At 38.1% G+C, this 20,507-nt stretch overlaps 2 protein-coding genes across 8 annotated transcripts in view; one reads left to right on the top strand and one right to left on the bottom strand.

Moving 5' to 3' along the window:
* Window positions 1-19,350, top strand: part of GFM2 (GTP dependent ribosome recycling factor mitochondrial 2) — a 51,610-nt gene extending 32,260 nt beyond the window's left edge. For 3 of the 7 annotated variants that reach the window (XR_004134960.2, XR_010378669.1, XR_010378668.1), the window contains 5 exons: window positions 4,882-5,061; window positions 6,356-6,471; window positions 9,801-9,983; window positions 10,649-10,876; window positions 13,493-17,692. Coding sequence is in view for 2 of the 7 variants with exons in the window: in XM_031446744.2 (XP_031302604.2) it covers window positions 4,882-5,061; window positions 6,356-6,471; window positions 9,801-9,983; window positions 10,649-10,777 (608 nt within the window). In the remaining 5 variants the exon portion in view is untranslated. Of the gene's footprint in view, window positions 1-4,881; window positions 5,062-6,355; window positions 6,472-9,800; window positions 9,984-10,648; window positions 11,045-13,492; window positions 17,693-18,332 lie in introns of those variants that run through there. The other 4 variants (XR_010378667.1, XR_010378666.1, XM_031446744.2 and 1 more) reach the window with 4 other exon arrangements.
* HEXB (hexosaminidase subunit beta) overlaps window positions 11,010-20,507 on the bottom strand; it is a 30,353-nt gene continuing 20,855 nt past the window's right edge. The window contains exons 6-14 of the mRNA XM_010974999.3: window positions 19,492-19,593; window positions 17,143-17,272; window positions 15,579-15,759; window positions 14,945-15,028; window positions 13,786-13,858; window positions 12,831-13,005; window positions 11,793-11,883; window positions 11,561-11,665; window positions 11,010-11,192 (exon numbers count right to left, since the gene is read on the bottom strand). Coding sequence (XP_010973301.1) covers window positions 11,126-11,192; window positions 11,561-11,665; window positions 11,793-11,883; window positions 12,831-13,005; window positions 13,786-13,858; window positions 14,945-15,028; window positions 15,579-15,759; window positions 17,143-17,272; window positions 19,492-19,593 — 1,008 coding nt within the window. The 3' untranslated portion in view covers window positions 11,010-11,125. The remainder of the gene's footprint in view (window positions 11,193-11,560; window positions 11,666-11,792; window positions 11,884-12,830; window positions 13,006-13,785; window positions 13,859-14,944; window positions 15,029-15,578; window positions 15,760-17,142; window positions 17,273-19,491; window positions 19,594-20,507) is intronic.

Below are 20,507 nucleotides of genomic sequence, written 5' to 3'. Positions count from 1 at the left end.
CAACTCAGTGATTTGTAGAAAGGCCAGGTGGTTACTTTTCACTGAACTTTGAAAAATTAAACAAGCAGAATATAGGAACAAATAACATGATGATTTTTCTTTCTGGACTCTACATCTGGAAAAACTGAAAATGCTGGGAAAATATAAATAATGTCTTTTAAATTAGTAGCTGAGCTGGTTAGGATGTGATGGAAATTTTGAGAGGTCAAAAGGAAGCTGGAGCAGGAATCTTGGAGAATAAGTCAGCACCAAAGCCTAGAGGAATTCGCAGTCATCTCTGCTGTTTCCATGGAGACTTGGCTGAGGGCAAGGGGCAGAATTGCTGAGAATTTGTAACCATCAGCTTCTGATAACATTTTTGGCCTAAATTCATAGAAGCAATATGACCTGAAAAACTCTTAAGAATTTAGTATAAAGTGCTGATGGATTGGTAATATACCAAGGTATTTGGAGAGAACAATATAGGGCCTCCTTAGATAACTGTATCTTCAGCCTAGGCCTCAAAGAAAATCCCACAGATAAAAGAATATGAAGTCCTCATAATTAAAAAAAAAGGGTTTAAAATCATAAAACCTTGAGAAAAGGCACAACGAGCAAGAAAAGCAGTATACGCTATAAATATCACAGTCAGACCAGCAGAGACCTCTGATACTGGAATTATATGCATAACATGAAATAAGAATTGAAGGAACAAGAAAGGGGATAGAAAGTATTAGTAAGAAATAGGAGACTATCAAAAATAAGCAGGCAATGGAACATCGTGTTGTCTGAGAAAGAAAGGAAATGCTCAAAAAAATAATGGGGGCATGCCATAAGGGCACAAGAACCAGCTTGAAGAGGCTCCCCTGGCTGAATCTGGATTAATTTGAACTCCAGAATAATTACAAACAATAATTACAGACCATTGAGAAAAAGTTGGAACTCATGAGTCCTTACTGATAACAGAACAACAAGGAGAAGAGAGTGTTCTTCCTTACACTGGAATGCGGAGTGCTGAGTGTTAGGTGATGAAGAGGAGGACTGGAGTGGGAAATCGTCATTTTGCAGCTATGGTGAATGCTTAATGCTGGGAACTAGACATTAAAGAAGACCAATGTTAAATGGAAAACTGTACTATTTATGGCTAAGAGTATCATGAAGATACCAATTCTACCCAAAAAAGTGTTTTAGACATTAATACTTATAAAACCACAGTCATTATGATACTAATCAAGCTAGGAACAGACAAGTATACCAGTGGAATAAACCAGAAAGCCTAGGAACAGACTCATGTATGTGGAAATGTGGTTACTAGTAACCTATAATGAAAAAGAAAATGAAAACGAATATATATGTATGACTGAAACATTATGCTGTATACTAGAAATTGACAAACAACATTGTAAACTGACTATACTTCAATTTAAAAAAATGTGATTACTGTCAGAGTGATATTGCAGTAGGAAAGGGTGGACTGATGTTCAATAAATGGGCCTGGGATAATTATCCATATGGAAAAAGACATAGATTCCTACCTCATGCCATATAGAAAAGTCAATTCCAGGTGAATTTAAAACCTAACTGTGAAAGGAGTTTCCCTTAGAGCACAAAAGAACAAAGAGGATAAACGCTAATATATGCAAGATAGAGGAAGAAGAAGAGAGGAAGGTTGGAAACACTAAAACTTTGAATTTGTTAGAATACACTAAAGAAAGCAAAAAGGCATGCCAAAAACTGAGATAAGATAACTTGCAATATTTAAAAGCTGACAGATCAGTATCCAGAATATATAGAGCACTTCAAAAATTCAGTAAAAACATGACAACAAACCAAGCAGAAAAGTGAGCAAAGAAGATTGAACAGATACTTCACAAAAGATGATACCCAGAGGCCCAGGAACATATTAAAAGATTCTCAATCTCAGTAATGATTAGGATTGTGCAAGTCAAAAGGACAAGATAATCATTTTACACTAACAAAACCGTCAGGAATTAAAATCTGACAATGCCAAGTGTTGGTGAGATGTTGAGCAATGGAAACAAAAAACTTCTGGTGGGTGTATAAATTATATAACCACTATGAAAACAATTTGGCAACTTTCTGATGAAGTTGACCATGTATAGAACTTACTACTTAGCAATTCCCCTTGTAGGTATATGCCCTAGAGAAACTCTTATATGTGTGCGTTCAGAGATACAAGAACCTTCATTAATAGTATTGTAATAAAACTTTAGGTAGAGAAAGCACCCCAGATACTTGTGGGCAGAAGAATGGATAAATAAATTGTACTTTTGCTCATGCAGAAGAGTGAACTACATCACCACGTATCAGCCCAGATGACCCAAAAATGTGAAGCAAAAAAACCAAATTGCCAAATAATTGCAGTATAACATATTCAAAATGAAGCAGAAGTAAACTTTGTTGTTAAGGATACATGCATCTGTGGTACAGCTCTAAAGGAAATCATGAATGATTAAATACAGCATCATGATAGTAATTGCTTCAGAAGGCTTCTAGGTTACTAGTAACATTCTGTTTCTTTAGTAATAGTAGGTTTCATGGATGTTTTTTGTTTTCAGCTTATGCATATATTTTTAAGTATGAAGTATGTCATAAAATTTAGCTTTAAAAGGAATTATGGAGAGAAATTGGGCTATAATTCTTAGTTTTGAATTTGGGCTAGTAGTCACTGCATTACATGGTCACTCACATAAATACAGCATAGTTTTGTTTTAGTAAAATATTGGAAATTGGTGACAGCTATTGGTTGTTAGCAAATGAGAGATCCTATTTTCAGTCAGAAAAAGATCACTAGTGTTTTGGGAAAAAAATCACAAACATGAAATGCATAAAATATTGCTGGAGAAATACATGAAATTTAAGTTTGTGGGTTGGCAGGGTTAAAAGCCTTTTAATTTTCATTAGATAACTTTTGTACTCTGTTTTAAATAAAAATTTTGTAATTGAAAGACTTTCAGTCATATAAGATGTTTAAAAGTATAATCTGAATACCAAAATTTGTGTGATCATCTGCCTGAACACATTCTAAACACTGAAGCAATCTTAATAGGGGATTCAGAGCAGGTTTTTAACAGTAAACACAGAAGCAGATGCTTTTCTTTTTCTAAACAACTTTATTGTGGTATAATTTCTGTACAGTAAACTACAAATATTTCAGGTGTACAGTTCGATGAATTTTGAGAAACTAGTGAAACCACTGCCACAATCAAGATAGCTAACATTTCAGAGACTCACAGACATAGAAAACAAACTTCTGGTTACCAGGGGGAAGGGGGTGAGAAGGGATAAATTAGGAGTTCAAGATTTGCAGATACTGACTGGTATATATAAAATAGATAAACAAGTTTATACTGTATAGCACAGGGAACTATATTTGATATCTTGTAGTAGCTTATGGGAAAAAGAATGAAAATGAATATATGTATATTCATGTATAAATGAAGCAATGTGCTGTACACCAGAAATTGACACAACACTGTAAACTGACTATACTTCAATTTAAAAACAACAACAGATAGCTAACATTTTCATCGCTCCCCAAGAGGTACAAAATATCAAACTCCCAGTTTATCCCTTCCCTCCCCCTTTACCCCCTGGTAGCCATAAGTCTGTTCTCTGTCTGTGAGTCTGTTTCTGTTTTGTAAGTTCATTTGTGTCTTTTTTTTTAGATTCTACATATAAGTGATATAATAGAGTTTTTTTCTTTCTCTTTCTGTCTTACTTAGAATAACGATCTGCAGGTTTGTTCATGTTGCTGCAAAAGGCATTATTTTAACTTTTTTATGGCTGAGTAGTATTCCATTGTGTGTGTGTGTGTGTGTGTGTGTGTGTGTGTGTGTGTGTGTGTGTGTGTGTGTGTGTATGTGTATACATATACACATACACACACACACATATACATGCATATACATATACACACCACATCTTCTTTATCCAGTCATCTGTTGATGGACATTTAGGTTGTTTCCAGTTCTTGGCTATTTTAAATAGTGCTGCTGTAAACATAGGGGTGTATGTGTCTCTTCAAATTATATTCTTCTCTGGACATATGCCCAGGCATGGGATTGCTGGATCATATGGTAAGTTTTAGTTTTTTAATGAACCTCCATACTGTCCTCCATAGTGATTGTACCAGTTTACATTCCCACTAACAGTGTAGGAGGGTTCCTTTTTCTTCACTCCCTCTCCAGCATTAATGGTTTGTGACGTGAGGTAACAACCTCACTGTAGTTTTGATTTGCATTTTTCTAACAATTAGTGATATTGAACATCTTTTCATGTGCTTGTTGGCCATCTGGATGTCTTCTTTGGAGAGATGTCTGTTTAGGTTTCTGCCCATTTTTTGATTGGGTTGCTTGTGTTTTTGATAAGTAAGCGGTATGAGCTGTTTGTATATTTTGGAAATTAGTTCCATGTCGGTTGCATTATTTGCAAATATTTTCTCCCATTCTGTAGGTTGTCTTTTTTTGTTGATGGTATCCTTAGCTGTGCAAAAGCTCTTAAGTTTAATTAGGTCTCATTTGTTTATTTTTGCTTTTATTTCCATTGCTCCAGGAGGTTTGAAAATAAATACTGCTTTGATTTATGTCAAAGAGTGTTCTGCCTGTGTTTTCCTCTAAGAGTTTTATAGTATCTGGCCTTACGTTTATTCTTTAATCCATTTATTTTTGTATATGGTGTTAGAGGATGTTTTAATTTCAGTCTTTTACAGGTAGTTGTCCAGTTTTCCTGGCACCCTTATTGAAGAGACTGTCTTTTTTCCATTGTATATTCTCACCTCCTTTGTCATAGATTGACCATAAGTGCATGGGTTTATTTCTGGACTTTCTTGACACTTTTCCAGAACAAATCTCTGAGGTACTATATTCAATTTGTTTACAGATACCTTAGATAGAACTTTAGGAGACAGACGGCATCTTGTGACTGTAGACCTGGAAGCAAAGCCAGCCGAGACTTCATCTCTTCTGCCAGTTATCAAGTTTGCAGAAAGTGTTGGTGAAGACCTTTCACAGGCCTCACGAGAGGCTGTTGAAAATGGAATTCACAGTGCATGCGTCCAAGGTAAAGTACTCAGATAACAGCAAGCATCAGCATCACACTCGGTGATTTAATCACTTCTAATATTACAAATTGTTTCATTCTTCTTTTCTAACTTTCATGGTGTTTTCTCCCTATCTCTTTGCATCATGCATATGTCACACCTCTATAGTTGTCCCACAGACCTTGGGTATTCTGTTCTGTTTTTTTCAGGTTTTTGTTTACTTTACTTTTCAGTTTTGAAAGTTTCTGCTGATATATCCTCTGACTCAGAGACTCTTTACTCAGACACGTCCAGTCTACTTAGAAGCCCATTGTCAATGGCATTCTTCATTCCTGTTGACAGTGGTTTTGATCTGAAGCATTTCTTCTTGGTTCTTGGTTAGGATCTCTCTCTTTGCCGTCATTGCCCGTCTGTTCCTGCATGTCTGCTTTATCTGTCAGAGCCCTCAGCCTATATTAATCATAGTCATTTTATATTCCCAGTCTGATCATTCAACATCCCTGCCATGTCTGGTCTGGTGCTTGCTCTGTGTATTCAAAGTGTGCTTTTTGCCATTTAATATGCCTTAAAATTTTTTTTGATAGCCAGATATGATGGATGGGTAAAAGGAACTGCTATAAACAGGCCTCTGTTTCTGGTGGTGAGGTGTCGGGGAGCACTCTGTAGTCCTAGGATTAGATCTCAGTCTTTTAGTGAGACCGTGCCTTTGGACTCTGAACTATGCAACTGTTTCTCAGTTTTTTTCACACCCCCCCCACCCCCCATAAGTGGGACAGAATGGCTAGAGTAGGCTGGAATTGGGTACTTCCCTCAAGTCAGTCAGGCTCCGTTTCCCCTGTGGGCAGGCCTCGTTAACAACAGAGTGCCTTGGAGTATTTCTGAATGGAGTTCCCCCTCCCTTGAGTTTCTGCTATTTACGGTGAAAACCTGCTTGAACTCTTAGAGGTAAACTTCACAAAATTGTGCCCCTCCCATCCCCAAGACTGGGTCTCCCTGGAAATTTTAACTCTTACTTGTCCACACTGAGCCTCCAATAATTCTTCAGTTACAGTCCAGGTGTGACTCCGCACTCACCTGTCTGTTTCTCTTGTCTTGGGGGCAGTGGTTTGCTCTTTGTCCTCTCCTGTCTTATGGATCCAGTAAGATTTGTTTCAGTCTGTTCTGCTTTTTACTTATCGTTAGGACAGAATGATGACATCTAAGCTACTTACATGCAGAACTGGAAACTGGAAGTTCTTTATCTCTTTACACTTCCCAGTTACTCCTTACTATATATTGAGTCCTGACACTGTACAACTTTTTCTCCTTGCCTAGGACCATTGCTTGGATCCCCAGTTCAAGACGTGGCAATTACTTTACATTCACTGGTAATTCATCCCGGTACCTCTGCAGCTATGATTTCTGCCTGTGTCTCCAGATGCATACAGAAGGTACAGAATTGTCCTAATCTTTGTTGCTTAAGGGTGACAGTATTGTCTGATCCTGATCCACTGATCCACCGACAGCTGTGCTCTCGCAGTGCCTGACCTTGTGTCTTTGAATCTGAGCCTTATAGTCAATGAGAGTTTTTACGGTAGAGAATCTTTGATTTCTTAATCACTAAGGTTTTATTCAAAAGAGGATCTAAGAAATTACTATTTAACACAGCTAGCTATTAAATATCCTCTGATTCTGGCAAAGAGGCAAGTTTTCTTAAGTGGCAACTCTGCTTTCCCCATCCCAGATACACAGCCGTTAGAGGCAAGCTTGGTCGGTTTGAGTAAAAGACATTTCTGGCATCAGTTTGGCCCCAAATGTACTATAACCTAAAGGACATTGAAGATCTAATATTGGTTACAGTGTTGGAGTTCATGTTTATTCAAAGATTACTTTAATCAAGGATCATTGAAATCAGAGAAGTCCTGCTGAGTAACAGATCAGATAAGCATCTTCCCTTCTCAAAGCCTCAAGCAATCTGGTCTTGGTGTGATTATTTGGGGGGTGTGTCCTTGAGTGTGTTGCCCTAGTCATCTACCAGAGCTGGATTAACCCCCAGGACCTTAGTGTGCTGAACGCTGATTCCATGCATTCTCCTCAGTGTGGGAATACTCTAGTTTTGTGGGTGACTGATTTTGCACTAAAATACTCGGTTTTATAACCATTTTCTAGTATTTCTGAACCATGTTTGAGACTTGATTTTCTGTAGTCTTATTTGAATCCGTAATTATAAAGTAATTATAAAGTTGATTTAAATACCCTCAGTCCCTAATTTAATGTCTCTTTCATCTGAGTTCAAATTCATACTTCTTAAAATTTTTGATTTAAAAAAATACTTTCAAAAATAGTTACTTATTGTTTGCCTAAGCATATAGTTAGAAATACCACCTGTACAGTAGTCATAATAAAATTGTTAACATTTACCTTCCAGTAATTCTTACAGTTTCTCCTGAAATTGGTTTTGGTATTGAAATACAATAACCAGAAAGATGATGTAATGTTTCTGAATTAACCCAAAGCCTCAGTCCTTCAAAAATCTAACATGCCTTCGTTAGCCTTTTTATTAAGATCATAGTAGAGAACAACGATTAACTTTACGGGGCTGTCATTACTTTAAGTAAAATCCTACTAATGGAGGTACTCTAGCCCTTGTTAAACATCATCTGGTGGGGAAGCCCCTCTGCTTAAGAGAAGTTAATGATGCTTCATATATTTATTGAGTCATCTGTGTTGTGCTTACCGTGCACTGGGCACTGAAAGGGACACAAATAAGATGCATACATTTTTCTTGACCTAAAGGAGTTTATGATTTAGAAGGGAATTAAATATAGCCAAATAGCCAAAATATTAGAGTAGACTGAGATCTATAAAAGCTGAAAAGTGGGGAATCTGGGCAGGGTTCTTGGAATATTTAAGCTGTGATGATTTGAAGGATTAGGCACAGTGGAGGGGGGGGCATTCCAGACAGGGGGAAAAGAGTCTCTTTAGCTGTAGTACCAGATGAAGGCAGGAGAGTAGTGAAAAAGAGGGTTGGAAAAGTAAAATAGAGTCAGACTCTAGAGAAACCTTTAAAAACCACATTTAGGAGTTTGAGGTTTGTTTTGAGAACAGTGGCAACTAATTTAAAGTTTTTGAAAAGAGTAGTATAATCATTAAAATACAGGATGGACTGGAGTAGGGAAGGGATAGTCTAGGATAGGGAATGGACTGGGTCTGTACTAGGATACCTGCAACAGGAATGGAAATCTTTCAGCTTACTTGAGAAAAAGGGAAGTCAACAGTGCAGGTCCTGGTGAACTGAAGGCTTGTGATGCCATCAACAGAAAGAGGAAAGAGCAGACAGGGTGTTTGGAAAAGAAAGCAGGAGTTCAGTTTGGGGCAGATGGGGTTGCTGTAGGATATTCAGACACTATCCCAGGACAGGCCAGTGGATTACAAAGCTGGAGCACTCAGAAACTCTGGCCTGGGTAAAGTTGAAAGTGTTTGAGGAAGCTGGGTAGAAACTTTCTGAGGCCCTGTAACTGAGCGGTGTTGCCAAGGAAAAGACTGACGAGGAGGGAGGACTAAGGACAGGTCCATGAGCACGGCACATCCTGCTCAGTTACACAGAACTCAATCCTTTCCTTAGTTGTAACGTTTTTTTCTCTTAATTTTTAACCTTTTCCCACTCTATTATTTTGTTCTAAAAGACATTATGTGAAGTGGCACAAAGCTTTTTAGTAAGAACTGCAGGAATACAGAGGATATATTTAGTTGTTTGCTGTTCACATTATTTTTTAGTAATATTTTCATTCAGTTTTAGTATATTAGGTTTTCTGTAGTCGAGTCATTTTGGTTGATAATGATTTTAAAGGCTTAATTCAGCTATGAAGAACTGAGAGGTTATGTTTTTACTACTATGTGTTCTGTTTTTTTGAAATTTCTATGATAGAGAATATCCTATTGGTGTTACTGATCTGGCCATTTTTCATGCTTTATGAAGATAGGAGGTAGAGGAGGAGGACGTGAGGTATCTGGACAGAAGGGTTGGCGGCCCGGGCCACTGCTTGACAACGCAGTGGAAATACCCACACCTAAGGCCTCAGTAGTAATGAGGCGAGAGCGGTGGCCGGGGGTTCAGAGATGACCAGCCAAACCCAGAGGTGAGGCCACATCCCAGAGCTCTAGCTCTTTCATCTGGTTTCCTTTGCTGAATCTAAGTTTACATCCCACCTGACCACCAGCCAGAGGCTTAACATTTACAGGACATTGTTTTGTTACTTTTGACCTCTGTGGGCTGGAGAGGTAGGATAGCTTTCTCCCAGTAGCCACAGCACTTGCAAACACTATCCAAAACGCATTTACCAATCTGTTCCTTTTAAAGAGAGGCTGTGTTTCCATTAACTTACTGTGTGTATGTTTAGCTCTCCCTTTTATTTCCCTCCTGACTTGTAGCATGCCTATTACTATAGGCATCAAAACCAAAAAATAAGTCTTTGGAGGGGGAAAACCATTTTATCTTTCTATCTCTGGGCACATGTTCACAGGTGCTCTACGTGTTCAGACTTTACTAAGCATCCCCTTGAAACATACCATTTATGAGAGCTCAGATGCACTATTGTCATGAATGTACAAGCAAGTATTGCCTTCTTCTTAGAGTGTTAAAGCTGGCTTATGTCTTTTTGGTAGAGGCTCTAGGCCTAAGAGTATGGATAGTATATAAGTGTTTTTGACTCTTCCCTTTTTAACAGAAATTTGATCTGCAATTTGAGGAAGTAGGATAAACATGCTTTAATTTCTTTAGGCTCTGAAGAAAGCTGATAAGCAAATTTTGGAGCCACTGATGAATCTCGAGGTTACAGTGACTAGAGATTACCTCAGCCCTGTCCTAGCAGATCTGGCACAAAGAAGAGGGAACATTCAGGAAATCCAGACTCGTCAGGACAACAAAGTTGTTATTGGATTTGTTCCCCTAGCAGAAATTATGGTAGGTACTTTGTGACTAAAAGTACATACTCTTCTTAATACAAAGGATATATATATATGCTTAGCAAACATAGATGACTGGTAAACATAGATAACTGGTAAACATAGATAACACCTAAAAGCAGCATCAAGGCTTTGCTTTAGAGACATGTCGTTTCATCCATAGGGAACTATTGGGAATTTGGACATAAATTGCTGGGGGAATCCAGGGGATTTCAGCAGCACAGGGTGGACGGGGTGGGGTGGGAGGTCTTTTTCAGTCCTCCTCAAAGGTTGAGGTCTGCTGTACCAAAATGTGTCACCACCCTAAGTGACCATTTATTTTTCCCATTCCAAGTGCTTCTCTTACTTCTAGCATTGCCAGCTTTCAAGTGTTCTCCTCCCCACCAGCCTCTCCTGCTCTAGGACAGGTACCTGAGTCAGGCCAGCAGAGTCATCTCACCAAATGCTGGGTCCAGGGAACACTTTCGAAGCATACCCACACTACTGGTTTTCTGTCCTCCACAATACTTATCAAATTTCTCCTGAAAAGAATGTTAAATGAGCCATTTAGAAGAAATGATATGGTTAATCCTGACCTTTCCTGATCATGGTCAGAAGATAAGCAGGAAGAGAGACTTGAGGCTTGACTTCGCTGCCATAACTGACTGACATTATTTTGATTAGGGTTATTCAACTGTGCTTCGAACGCTAACATCAGGCTCAGCTACTTTTGCCTTAGAACTGTCTAATTACCAAGCCATGAATCCTCAAGACCAAAGTACGCTGCTCGGCCGGAGAAGGGGCTTGTCCTAAGTGCGTAAGGTCCTTGGACAGAAACCACCTACTTCATTTTCAGTAAGAACAATTTAAAAGGATACTTTATGGAATTAGCAGCATGCTTTGATGGTGAAGGTTAGTGAATGCACTGTGTATCTATGAAGTTACTACTATCAGTTGCTTGGAATATATTCAAGGTTTTTTGCTGGTTGATTTTAAGCTGCTCTCACAAAGATGACAGTCTTCTAAATGTATAGTAAGATAGAGATTCAATCAATAAAAAGATCTTTTATTTAAAAACACGATTTTAAAACATGATTTTAAACTCAAGTTGATTGTAGTACAGGTAAGTGCGAGCTTTTTTCTATTTTTCTTCATTTCAGCTCATTGTGACATTCCATCCTCGTAGTTACAATATCCAGTAAAAAGAGGTTGTGCACTTATTCCTCGTCTGTAGAACAGATAAATTACAAAGAAAAGATGTTTTAGATTGATACACCTCAGCTCCATCTCAAGGAACCTAGTAGCTCAAATGAGAATCACTAAACCATACCAGTAATTAGTGAAAAAAAGATGGAGTTCTTTTAATATATCTATAAAACAGCTTCAAGTCCAAAACCAAACATTTTCTCCTTACAGGTAGTGTTGTCTCACCTCCAAGAAAGTTCCCAGTTTCTTCTAAATCACTACATCTTAGGTGGTATACTTTTCTGTTTATAGCCAAAAAACCCCAATAAGCTAGCTAACACTAAATATGGTTAAAAAAAATCACCCTGTACTTAATAGTATCCAAGCTTGAAAAATAAGCATTTGTCTCACCTGATCATTCTGCAGCGGTGAACTGTTAGTCTGCTGTAGGCGTCCGCTAGATCTCTGACACCCTGGTGACTCCAGAGCCTCTCACCAACAGCACTTGCCCGGGGCCTAAAATTTAAACCACATGCCTCCAGTACAGTTTAAATTCATGTTTTCTTAAATAATGCTTTCCTGCTTGGATGGAGAAGGAAAGCTCAGTCACCTTTCTTTAAATATTACCACTTAAATTCCATACCACAGTCTCGGAGTGAGGTTAGTAGAATCCACATACTCTCCCCATAGACAAGCTTCTCCGCCAATGACAAGTGTTTTCTGTTTCTCAGAACCTACATTAAAATCATTGAATTGATGTGAGTTAGGGAGTTGCAGCTCAAGGTTTACATACAGAGACTACTGATTTTTTCTGTCATCATCCTAGGGTGACATTTCTCTCCTGTAGTCAGCAGGGCCTTGGGCGATGTTCATGGTTGTGGCACAAAAAGAGGTAGTGATTCCCTCCTCCCCTCCCCCTGAATGCCCTACGGTCAGAGATAGACGAAAACAGTAAGCTAGGAGAATCCAGCAGGGACTCAGACTTGACTCACACAGTATTCATAAGCATATATCGACTACTGTGGCGACATTAAACATACCACTGTTCTCTGGTTTTATGCAAACTTACTTGTACACCAGAAAGATTTTGCCCCTGATTCCCTGTGAACAGTGTGCCATAGACTACAAGGTGGCCTACTAGTGACCACTCCTGCCTTCAGTAGCTATCTCTCTCTTGGTATTAAAAAAAAAAAAAGACTATCAAACACTATGTTTTATAGTAGTTATGACTTTTTGATTCTCCAAAAATGCTTTTTAGACATAATGATAGGGTTTTGAGAGCCTGGAGCTCCACCACTCAGACATGCCCACCCCCAAGTGTGCCACCACCTCAGAACCTAGGAGGCACTGATGGGCTGCGGTTCCCGCTTAGGTGTCTTACACTGGAGAGGCAGCTCAGAAGAGATACAAGGTTGATGGAGTCAGGCATCTTTAAAATGCATCTTATAAGTGAAAATGGAGATATAATCTAAGGGAGTCTACTTTTGGAATTTTTATTTAGGGAAGAATATGGTTTCTTTCACAAAGTTTAAAACGATACTGAGGTCAGTCTAAGTATACACAAGCAAAATCCAGGGTCATATATAAAAGGGAGGCTGGCTAGTTAGGTGGTGTTCTAGGTAAGGGCTCTCTGGTGAGAGGGTAGGGGGAAAAACTAAGTAATGATGATTGCTTCACTTACCAGGAAAATCCAGAGGTTCTACTTCATAGTATCCTCTCCAGTCTTGTCCGTAACGAATCACATCTAAGTACCAAGGAGCAGAAAGGATCATAGGGAATCCAGCTTCTGTAACTTTACTTTGTTCACGAGGAAACTTGTCCGATTTCCACACTTGAACTACTGTGCCTGGTGAAAGCTATTAAAGTTACAAATTGCAATATATATATTATTAGGTCTAGTAACTACAGTAGATGAAATTAAAAGTCCAAAGCACTGTAGCTAAGAAAATAAGATCTTTCAAAAAAAATTTTTTCTTCTTCTTTCCCTTCAGAGTTAATGCCAAATGCTATTTCTTGTAGGGACTTAAAATTAGAAGTTTCATCAACCTGAAGGTTGGATATTTAACTTTTGCCTGTATATGATACCAAATACATGTAATGAATTAAGGCATTAGTCCCATTTCTACCACACTGTTTTACTTTAGAGTAATGAGGATGCCACCAGCCTTCTAGAAAGGTAACAATAGTAGCTGGACTTGCAAATTCTCAGTTGACCCAAAGGAAAATTTAAAACTGTCTATTTTAAATGGCATTTCTGACAGTCAGAATTTTTACTTAAAACTGTCTTAATGGCAGTAAAGACTTATTTGTTCTAATCTGTTTGTTCTGCCCTTCTGAAAAAAGGAACATACTTCAGAGTACTTCAGTTTGTGATTAACAAACAATGAGACGGCAGGGGAGGAGGGGAGACAGGAGAGATGAGGAGGAGGCGCTAGAGAATGAAGCAGATGGAAGAAATGAAACAAATACCATCATCCCTGGTCTCCTTGTACAGCTTGTGCCTAACAGAAGTTTAAATGGAAAGGTAAGCTAATTTTCCCTTAATGTTGGGGAAAGCTTCATTAGGGTTCCTTCCATCCAAAATGTTAGAGTATTAAGTCTCTCCTATCTGAATCAAATGCAGTCTTCATACTTACCTTATCTTTATTATCAAAAACCTCTTGCCAGACTATGGATCTCTTGCCCATGGTTGAAACCATATCCAAAAGCCTACCATTGAGAAAATTACACAGTTATTTCAGATCACAAGCTTACCAATAAGTGTAGAGTGCACGTTTTATACCAAGGACTACAACATTGAGAGGTGCTTTTCAATACAGCACAGCTTTACAGCAGAACTAGCAAAAGTTGGGTGGTGGCCCACACGGTTCCCTCTTCTAGCATGTGGCTCAGAGCCTGACACAGCAGAGGGGTTTAACAGGCATTTGCCGCATGAATGAGCTAAGCGTGCCCCAAAGACAGGAAGACGTGGACGCTCACAGGGAGGTATACAAACATCAATCTTTGGTAATTTCATGGGTATCTCAGAATAAAGGAAACTATAAACTAGTCTCTGATGTCACCTAAGTAACTTCCAACAGTGTTGACAAATATTTCCTCAGACGATACCAGGTGCTCTACAGGATAAAAAAAAATTAGACTATATCACACGAAAAGCTTAACAAGAAGAGGCTAGACTCTGGGCTTGCTCAGTGCAGGGATTGGCAAACTATTGCCTGAAGCCTGTTTTTGTCTGGCTTAGGAGCTGAGAATGGTTTTTACATTTGTAAAGTGTTGTTTAAAAAATAAGAACATGCAACCATATGTGCCCCACGAAGTCTACAGTGTTTACTGTCTGGCCCTTTACAGAAAAAGTTTACTGCTCCCTACACAGAGCAGCACTGTCCAGTAGAGCTTTCTGCAGTGATGGAAAAGTTGTGTAGCCACATGTGGCTATGGTACCACAGCAGACGGCACAGGTATAAAGTAAAAGAAACGCTCCTGGAGTTGACCAAAGGGGATGACTTCCGGGGGCTGGATGGTGACTTCGCAGGGTAGCCAGGGCTTTGCGCTGAGCTTTTACAACACCTATCCTTGTGTTTCATCAATTACTGCAAAAAGGTCAGTCACCGTGTTATGGATGACTCTCCTTTACGATTTTTCATCTGTATACTTTATGTAACAATATACAGCACCTGCACTTTGGCAAAGGCGTGGAAAGAAAATGAGAAAATACAGTAGTACTAAATAATAGCTCACACTTTCACAAAAGGCACTAATGAAATAAAAACAGAAGTAGACTTTCAAGTAACTTACTTTTCCATATAGAAAGACTCTAGTCGCTCGAAATTGGCAAAACCTTTAGATTTCATGAAATTCTGGATGTCTGGATTGGACTTCCTTAAAAAAACAATGATTAGAATTTCATTAAGTTTTAACATGCTCAATCTTTTTAAAGCAACATTTTCCCTAACATTGTACAGATTTAAAACTGTTAAAGTCTGTATAGTAAAATAAGCCTAAAAACTTAATTATGAGTTATCTTAGCATTCCACTGTGAATAATTTTTTCCAAAAGCTGATTTCCTATAAAAATGGCTTTCCCTAACCTCTCACCTCTCTCCTCCATCTAAGGCTATTTGCAAAGAGGAATTTTATTTGAAAAATCTCCCCCATTTAATGATTACCCTCTTTCATGGAAGCTGTTCTTGTGCACTAGCTGGCCTTTTCTAAAATCTCCATTTTAAGTTCTCCTTCCTAGAAGCTTTTACTTTGCCGTATCACCCATAGGTACATTCTATAGAAAGCCACCATCTCAGGAATGGGGTTGCCAGCCTTACAGAGGTGTTACCCCAAATCTTCCCTTTTCACATGGAGACCTCTACACCTACTTCAAACGCAACAATTTAAAAGAAGCAGGGGGAGGGGGTAGTTTTAATGAACTGTCATACCAGCAATCAAATTGTACTTCATCTCCTCCCAAATGAATGAATTTATCTGGAAATACAGTACTAATTTCTTTGAAGAGGTCATGCAGGAAGCTGTAAGTTGTATTTAGGATAGGGTTTATCGGTCCAAAAGTCCCAGACGACTGTTTTCCTTGATAACATGGAGTTAGGAGGTCTTTCTGACCTGGAAGAAAACATGAAGAATCTTTGCTAAAGAAGTACTTCAGTCACAAAGACACGGCTTTTGCACATGATTATACGACTATGTTTTGTTGAAGTGTTAAGAGATTTTATACAGAATAAGAGAAGCATGTTTATTTACTCAGTTACTATGGTAACGTCTTCCAAATAAGAAAAGGGAGCATTGTTTCCTGAGTTCTATCCCTGTACCGGTTTCCCTTTCTATCAGCCTCTTCCTGAAATTTTATCCGTTTCAAGTATTATCTCGAATATTAATGACTCCCAGATCTTCAGCTTACCCCAGTCCCTTTCCTCACACTTCAATCTGTATTTCAAATTCCCTGCTGAACAGAGTAGGATATCCTAGCTTCACTTCAAGTATGACCTAACAAAAACCAAACTCTCTTCCGCAAACTCCTTTGATAGTTTCTCCTGAGTTTTGTGTTCTGGTAAAGCCTGCCAACATCTTGTCTGTAACTCATCCCTCTCCTCCTGGAGTCAGTCAGTTGCCAGGTTCTGTGGATTCTATTTCCAGAATGTCTCTCAGTTCTGAATATTATTCTCCATTTTCTTTTTCACCATTCCGGTCTAGCACCTTCGGTCTCTCTCCCCTTCCAATCTGTCTCCTGCACGTAGGTTTTCCTGTGGTGTGGCTCCCATCATGTCACTCTTCTTGGCTGTAACTTTCACTGGTTTCCCTGTATCGTGATGAAGCCCACATTCCTCACCAAGACCTTCTCTACACTGAACTTTTTTCAGACTGACTGACCACTATTCTCCATGTATACTCTAAAAATGCTAGGTGCGGTGCTACGTGCTTTACATTCAATCTTCAAAAAAGGTTAATGATAGCTACTGCTAATATTCCCATTTTTAGAGATGGGAAACTGAGGATGAGGTGTTCTATAACTTGCCCAAGGTCACTCAGTTTATAAATCGCAGAAGCAGGATTCAAACCCAGGCAGTCAAGCCCCCGAGCTAGTTCTTAATGACCCTGTAGTACCTCCTACTCTCTGCTGCACTGTACTCCAACTAGATGCCTTTCCTGTTCTTCTGTCTGAAACAGGAACATACTTTTTGATTCCTCAAAAATGATCCCTTTTAAGTGTCACCTTATTCACGAAACTGTTTAATTCATTTATCACTGTTCTACTTCAACTCATTTTTTGTTTTCCTTTATCCCTTGTGTTTATACTTTAGGCAATGCCTGGATACAGTGACTTGCTCACAACAGACACAAAATAGTTACTGAATTACAACTATCAGTAGTGCTGCCTCTGTGCAAAACCACAAGTAAGAACAAAATGAGCAAATACCAAGTCATAAAGTTAAGAGATGCAGGACCTCAAATGTTCACTTTTTATAACTCATCAAACATACTCCTTACCTTTTCCCCAAGACTGCGTATGTCCAGGGCTATCAAATTCTGGCACGATCCGAATCCCTCGTAATCGAGCATATCCAATCACCCTACGGATATCGTTTGGTGTATAAACACCAGACAAAGAAAAGCTTCCCTATAAAAGCCACATTTATTAAAATTAGAAGGTACAGAGTAGATTTGATCGTGGAAATTGTTTACAGTTCTGTTTGTACTTTGTGATACTTGAAAAACCTGCCAGCAGATATCAAAGTATCAAATAGTACCATATGATATTAGATGTCTCATTTAAATTATTTGTTTACTGTATCTTATCAGTAAGGGGTCAGCACACTTTGGGTTAACTTCAGATGTGCGGATAGAACTATCTCTACGAACACCTTTTGTTTCAGGAATGTCTACCATCACTTTTTTTTTTTTTTTAACATTTTTTACTGATTTATAATCATTTTACAATGTTGTGTCAAATCCCAGTGTAGAGCATAATTTTTCAATTATACATTGTTTCAACCTCATGTAACCATACAACAAAACAAATAAAATGACTCCACCATGAGACTCTGCATACACTGCCCTTGTCAGTTTCTGAATCAAAATTCGTGCATTATTACAAAACATAGCAGCTGCCTTTCAAAGTCACTTTAATTACTATCAGCTTAAAAAATTACTCCAGAAATGCTCTGGTAAGTGGATTGATTTTTTTTTTTAAAGATTACCCTTGGTCCCTTAAAAAATTAGAACTCAATATTGATTGTAACTAAAGGTAAAGGTCCATTAATGGTGTTACTGTGGCACATTTCTCAAGGTATAAATATAACATATAAATATATCTGGTATGTAAATAAACACTCAACTCCTAAAAAGTAGTCTTACCCTACCCCATCCCCAAAGTCAAATCTGTAATGAATCAAGACTAAATCTAACCACCAGTTTATAGCAAACACAGGGACATGGAATAGCAAAACCCAGACTGTGGGAGTCTATAGGACAAATGACTTAACTTCTTCAACAAAAATAACAAATTTTAAGAAAAAAGAGAATTAATAGACATTAACTGACCACAGTGTATGGAACTTACTTGCATCCAGTACAAATAAATTTTTTAAAAAGGAAAAGGCACTTGGGGAAACATGAATAATGATTGGCTGTCTGGATTATTGCTAATTTTTTAGCTGTGATAATTTTTTTTTAAACAGGCCTTCTTACAAATAAGATGTGATGTCTGGGAATTACCTTCAAAATAATGGTGGAGGGAGTATAGGTAATACAAGATCGGCCATTTATTGATTACTGAAGCTGAGTGATGAGGAAACAGGAATTCATCAAATTCTTCTTCTGAATACATTTGCAATTTTCCATATTAAAAATAAAACAAAAGCAAACAACAACAGGAGTGCTGCTAGGATTTCAACTCTACATCAATTCATACTACATCAAAATATTTGGAATTGTAGCCAGAGTTCTGGCGCTGCCCCTTCCCAACTACAACTTTGGGTGAGATATATATGGCTTCTCTGGGTGTGGGAGACTGTCTCTGTGCTGCGGGGGGTTAACCTGGATGCTACCGAGGCTCGCTCTCAGCGCCACTGTTCTGGAATGCAGTCAATTTCAAAACAACTTTCTAAGACTACCATTATTTTCTAAGATGAGGCATTTATGTCTAAAATTCCCTACTTTGTGTAGTTTTTCAGAGAGAAAAGTAGTAGTCGTTTACAGAATTCAAAAGAATTCAATTTAACTCTCAGACTTAGTAAACAATCTTATGGTTACTGGGTAAAGGGGGTGGGAGGAAATAAATTTGGGAGTTTGAGATTTACAGATGTTAGCCACTACATAATAAAAATCGATTTTAAAAAGCTGCTTTTGTATAGCACTGTGCTCAATATCTTGTAATAACCTTTAATGGAAAAAATATGAGAACATACATGTGTATGTATATGCAAGACTGGGACATTCTGCTGTACACCAGAAATTTGACACATTGTAATTGACTATACTTCAATTAAAAAAAAAAAACTGTTTAAAACAAACACTTGGACAACTTGGTAAATATAGTTACTTAAACTTACATGTAGCACGAATGTCTCAGGTCTCCTACATTTGTTAAGTCTGTACATTTTTATCTGTGTGGCCCCTAGGGACTGTTTACATTTACAATAACAATAGTTATAAAAACGGAACCGTTTTATGGATCTAAAATGCTCAGCCACAGCCTATTAAAAAAATGTAAAACCACAAATATCTAACTTTTACACTTTAATTCTGTCCATAAGGAGAAACATTTAAGCTATAAACTTCTAATGAAACTATACCAAAAATATTTGTATACAGACAAAAATAACATGAATTACTCACTTTATTGCTTAACTCAGGAAAAGTGATGCTCTGATAAGGGAAAGACTCGTCATCAACCATGTGCCAGTGGAGAACATTAAACTTATTAAAAGCCATGGCATCCTGCAAACAAACATGTTAAAAAATTATACACCTTAAAATAACAATGAGCTATCACCTCACACCTGTCAGAATGGCTGGCTATCATCAAAAAGGGCACAAATAAATGATGGCGAGGATGTGAAGAAAAGGGAACTCTTCTACACTGTTGGTGGGAATGTAAATTGATGCAGTCACTGTGGAAAACAGTATGGAGGAATTCCACTCCTGGGTATATATTCAAGAAAACAACACCACTAACTGGAAAAGATACATGCACCCCAATGTTCATGGCAGCATTATTTACAATTGCCCAGATATGGAAACAACCTAAGCGTCCATAAACAGATGAATGGATAAAGAAGATACTGGATGTATATACAATGGAACACTACTCAGCCATAAGAAAGAACGAAATTTTGCCATTTGCCACAAGCTGGATGGATTAGGAAGGTTAAGTAAAATATGATACCACTTACATATGGAATCTAAAAAATAAACTAGTGAATATAACAAAAAAGAAACAGACTCACAGATACAGAGAACAGACTAGTGGCTACCAGTGGGGAGAGGGAAGGAAAAAAGAATCATATAACAGATATATTATACAATCCAATTTTTCTACATCCAGGATTGTTTCCAGCATGTCTGCTTCCTTTTAAAATTTCTTTTTCAGCAAGGGAAGAATGTGAAGAAGTATAAATTCTTCATCTTATATACTTCACATGGCATGTCACTTTTCAAGAAGCCTATAAAGAAATATTTATTCTAAACAGTAAGTTATAACTTTGCCCAGTGGGAAGGGAGCAAGCTTATAAATTCCCAGTAAGTATGTAGGAGTTTTCCAAGAATGGGAAATAGTTCTTGGCTGCCGCTACTACTGTGTTGGGGAATGGAGCAGAGGAAAAAATGGAACTTAGAATTCCCACAATTCTGAG

This window comes from Camelus dromedarius, chromosome 3 (assembly GCF_036321535.1).
Source record: "Camelus dromedarius isolate mCamDro1 chromosome 3, mCamDro1.pat, whole genome shotgun sequence".
Taxonomy (NCBI): domain Eukaryota; kingdom Metazoa; phylum Chordata; class Mammalia; order Artiodactyla; family Camelidae; genus Camelus; species Camelus dromedarius.
This window is presented reverse-complemented; position numbering and strand designations above follow the sequence as displayed.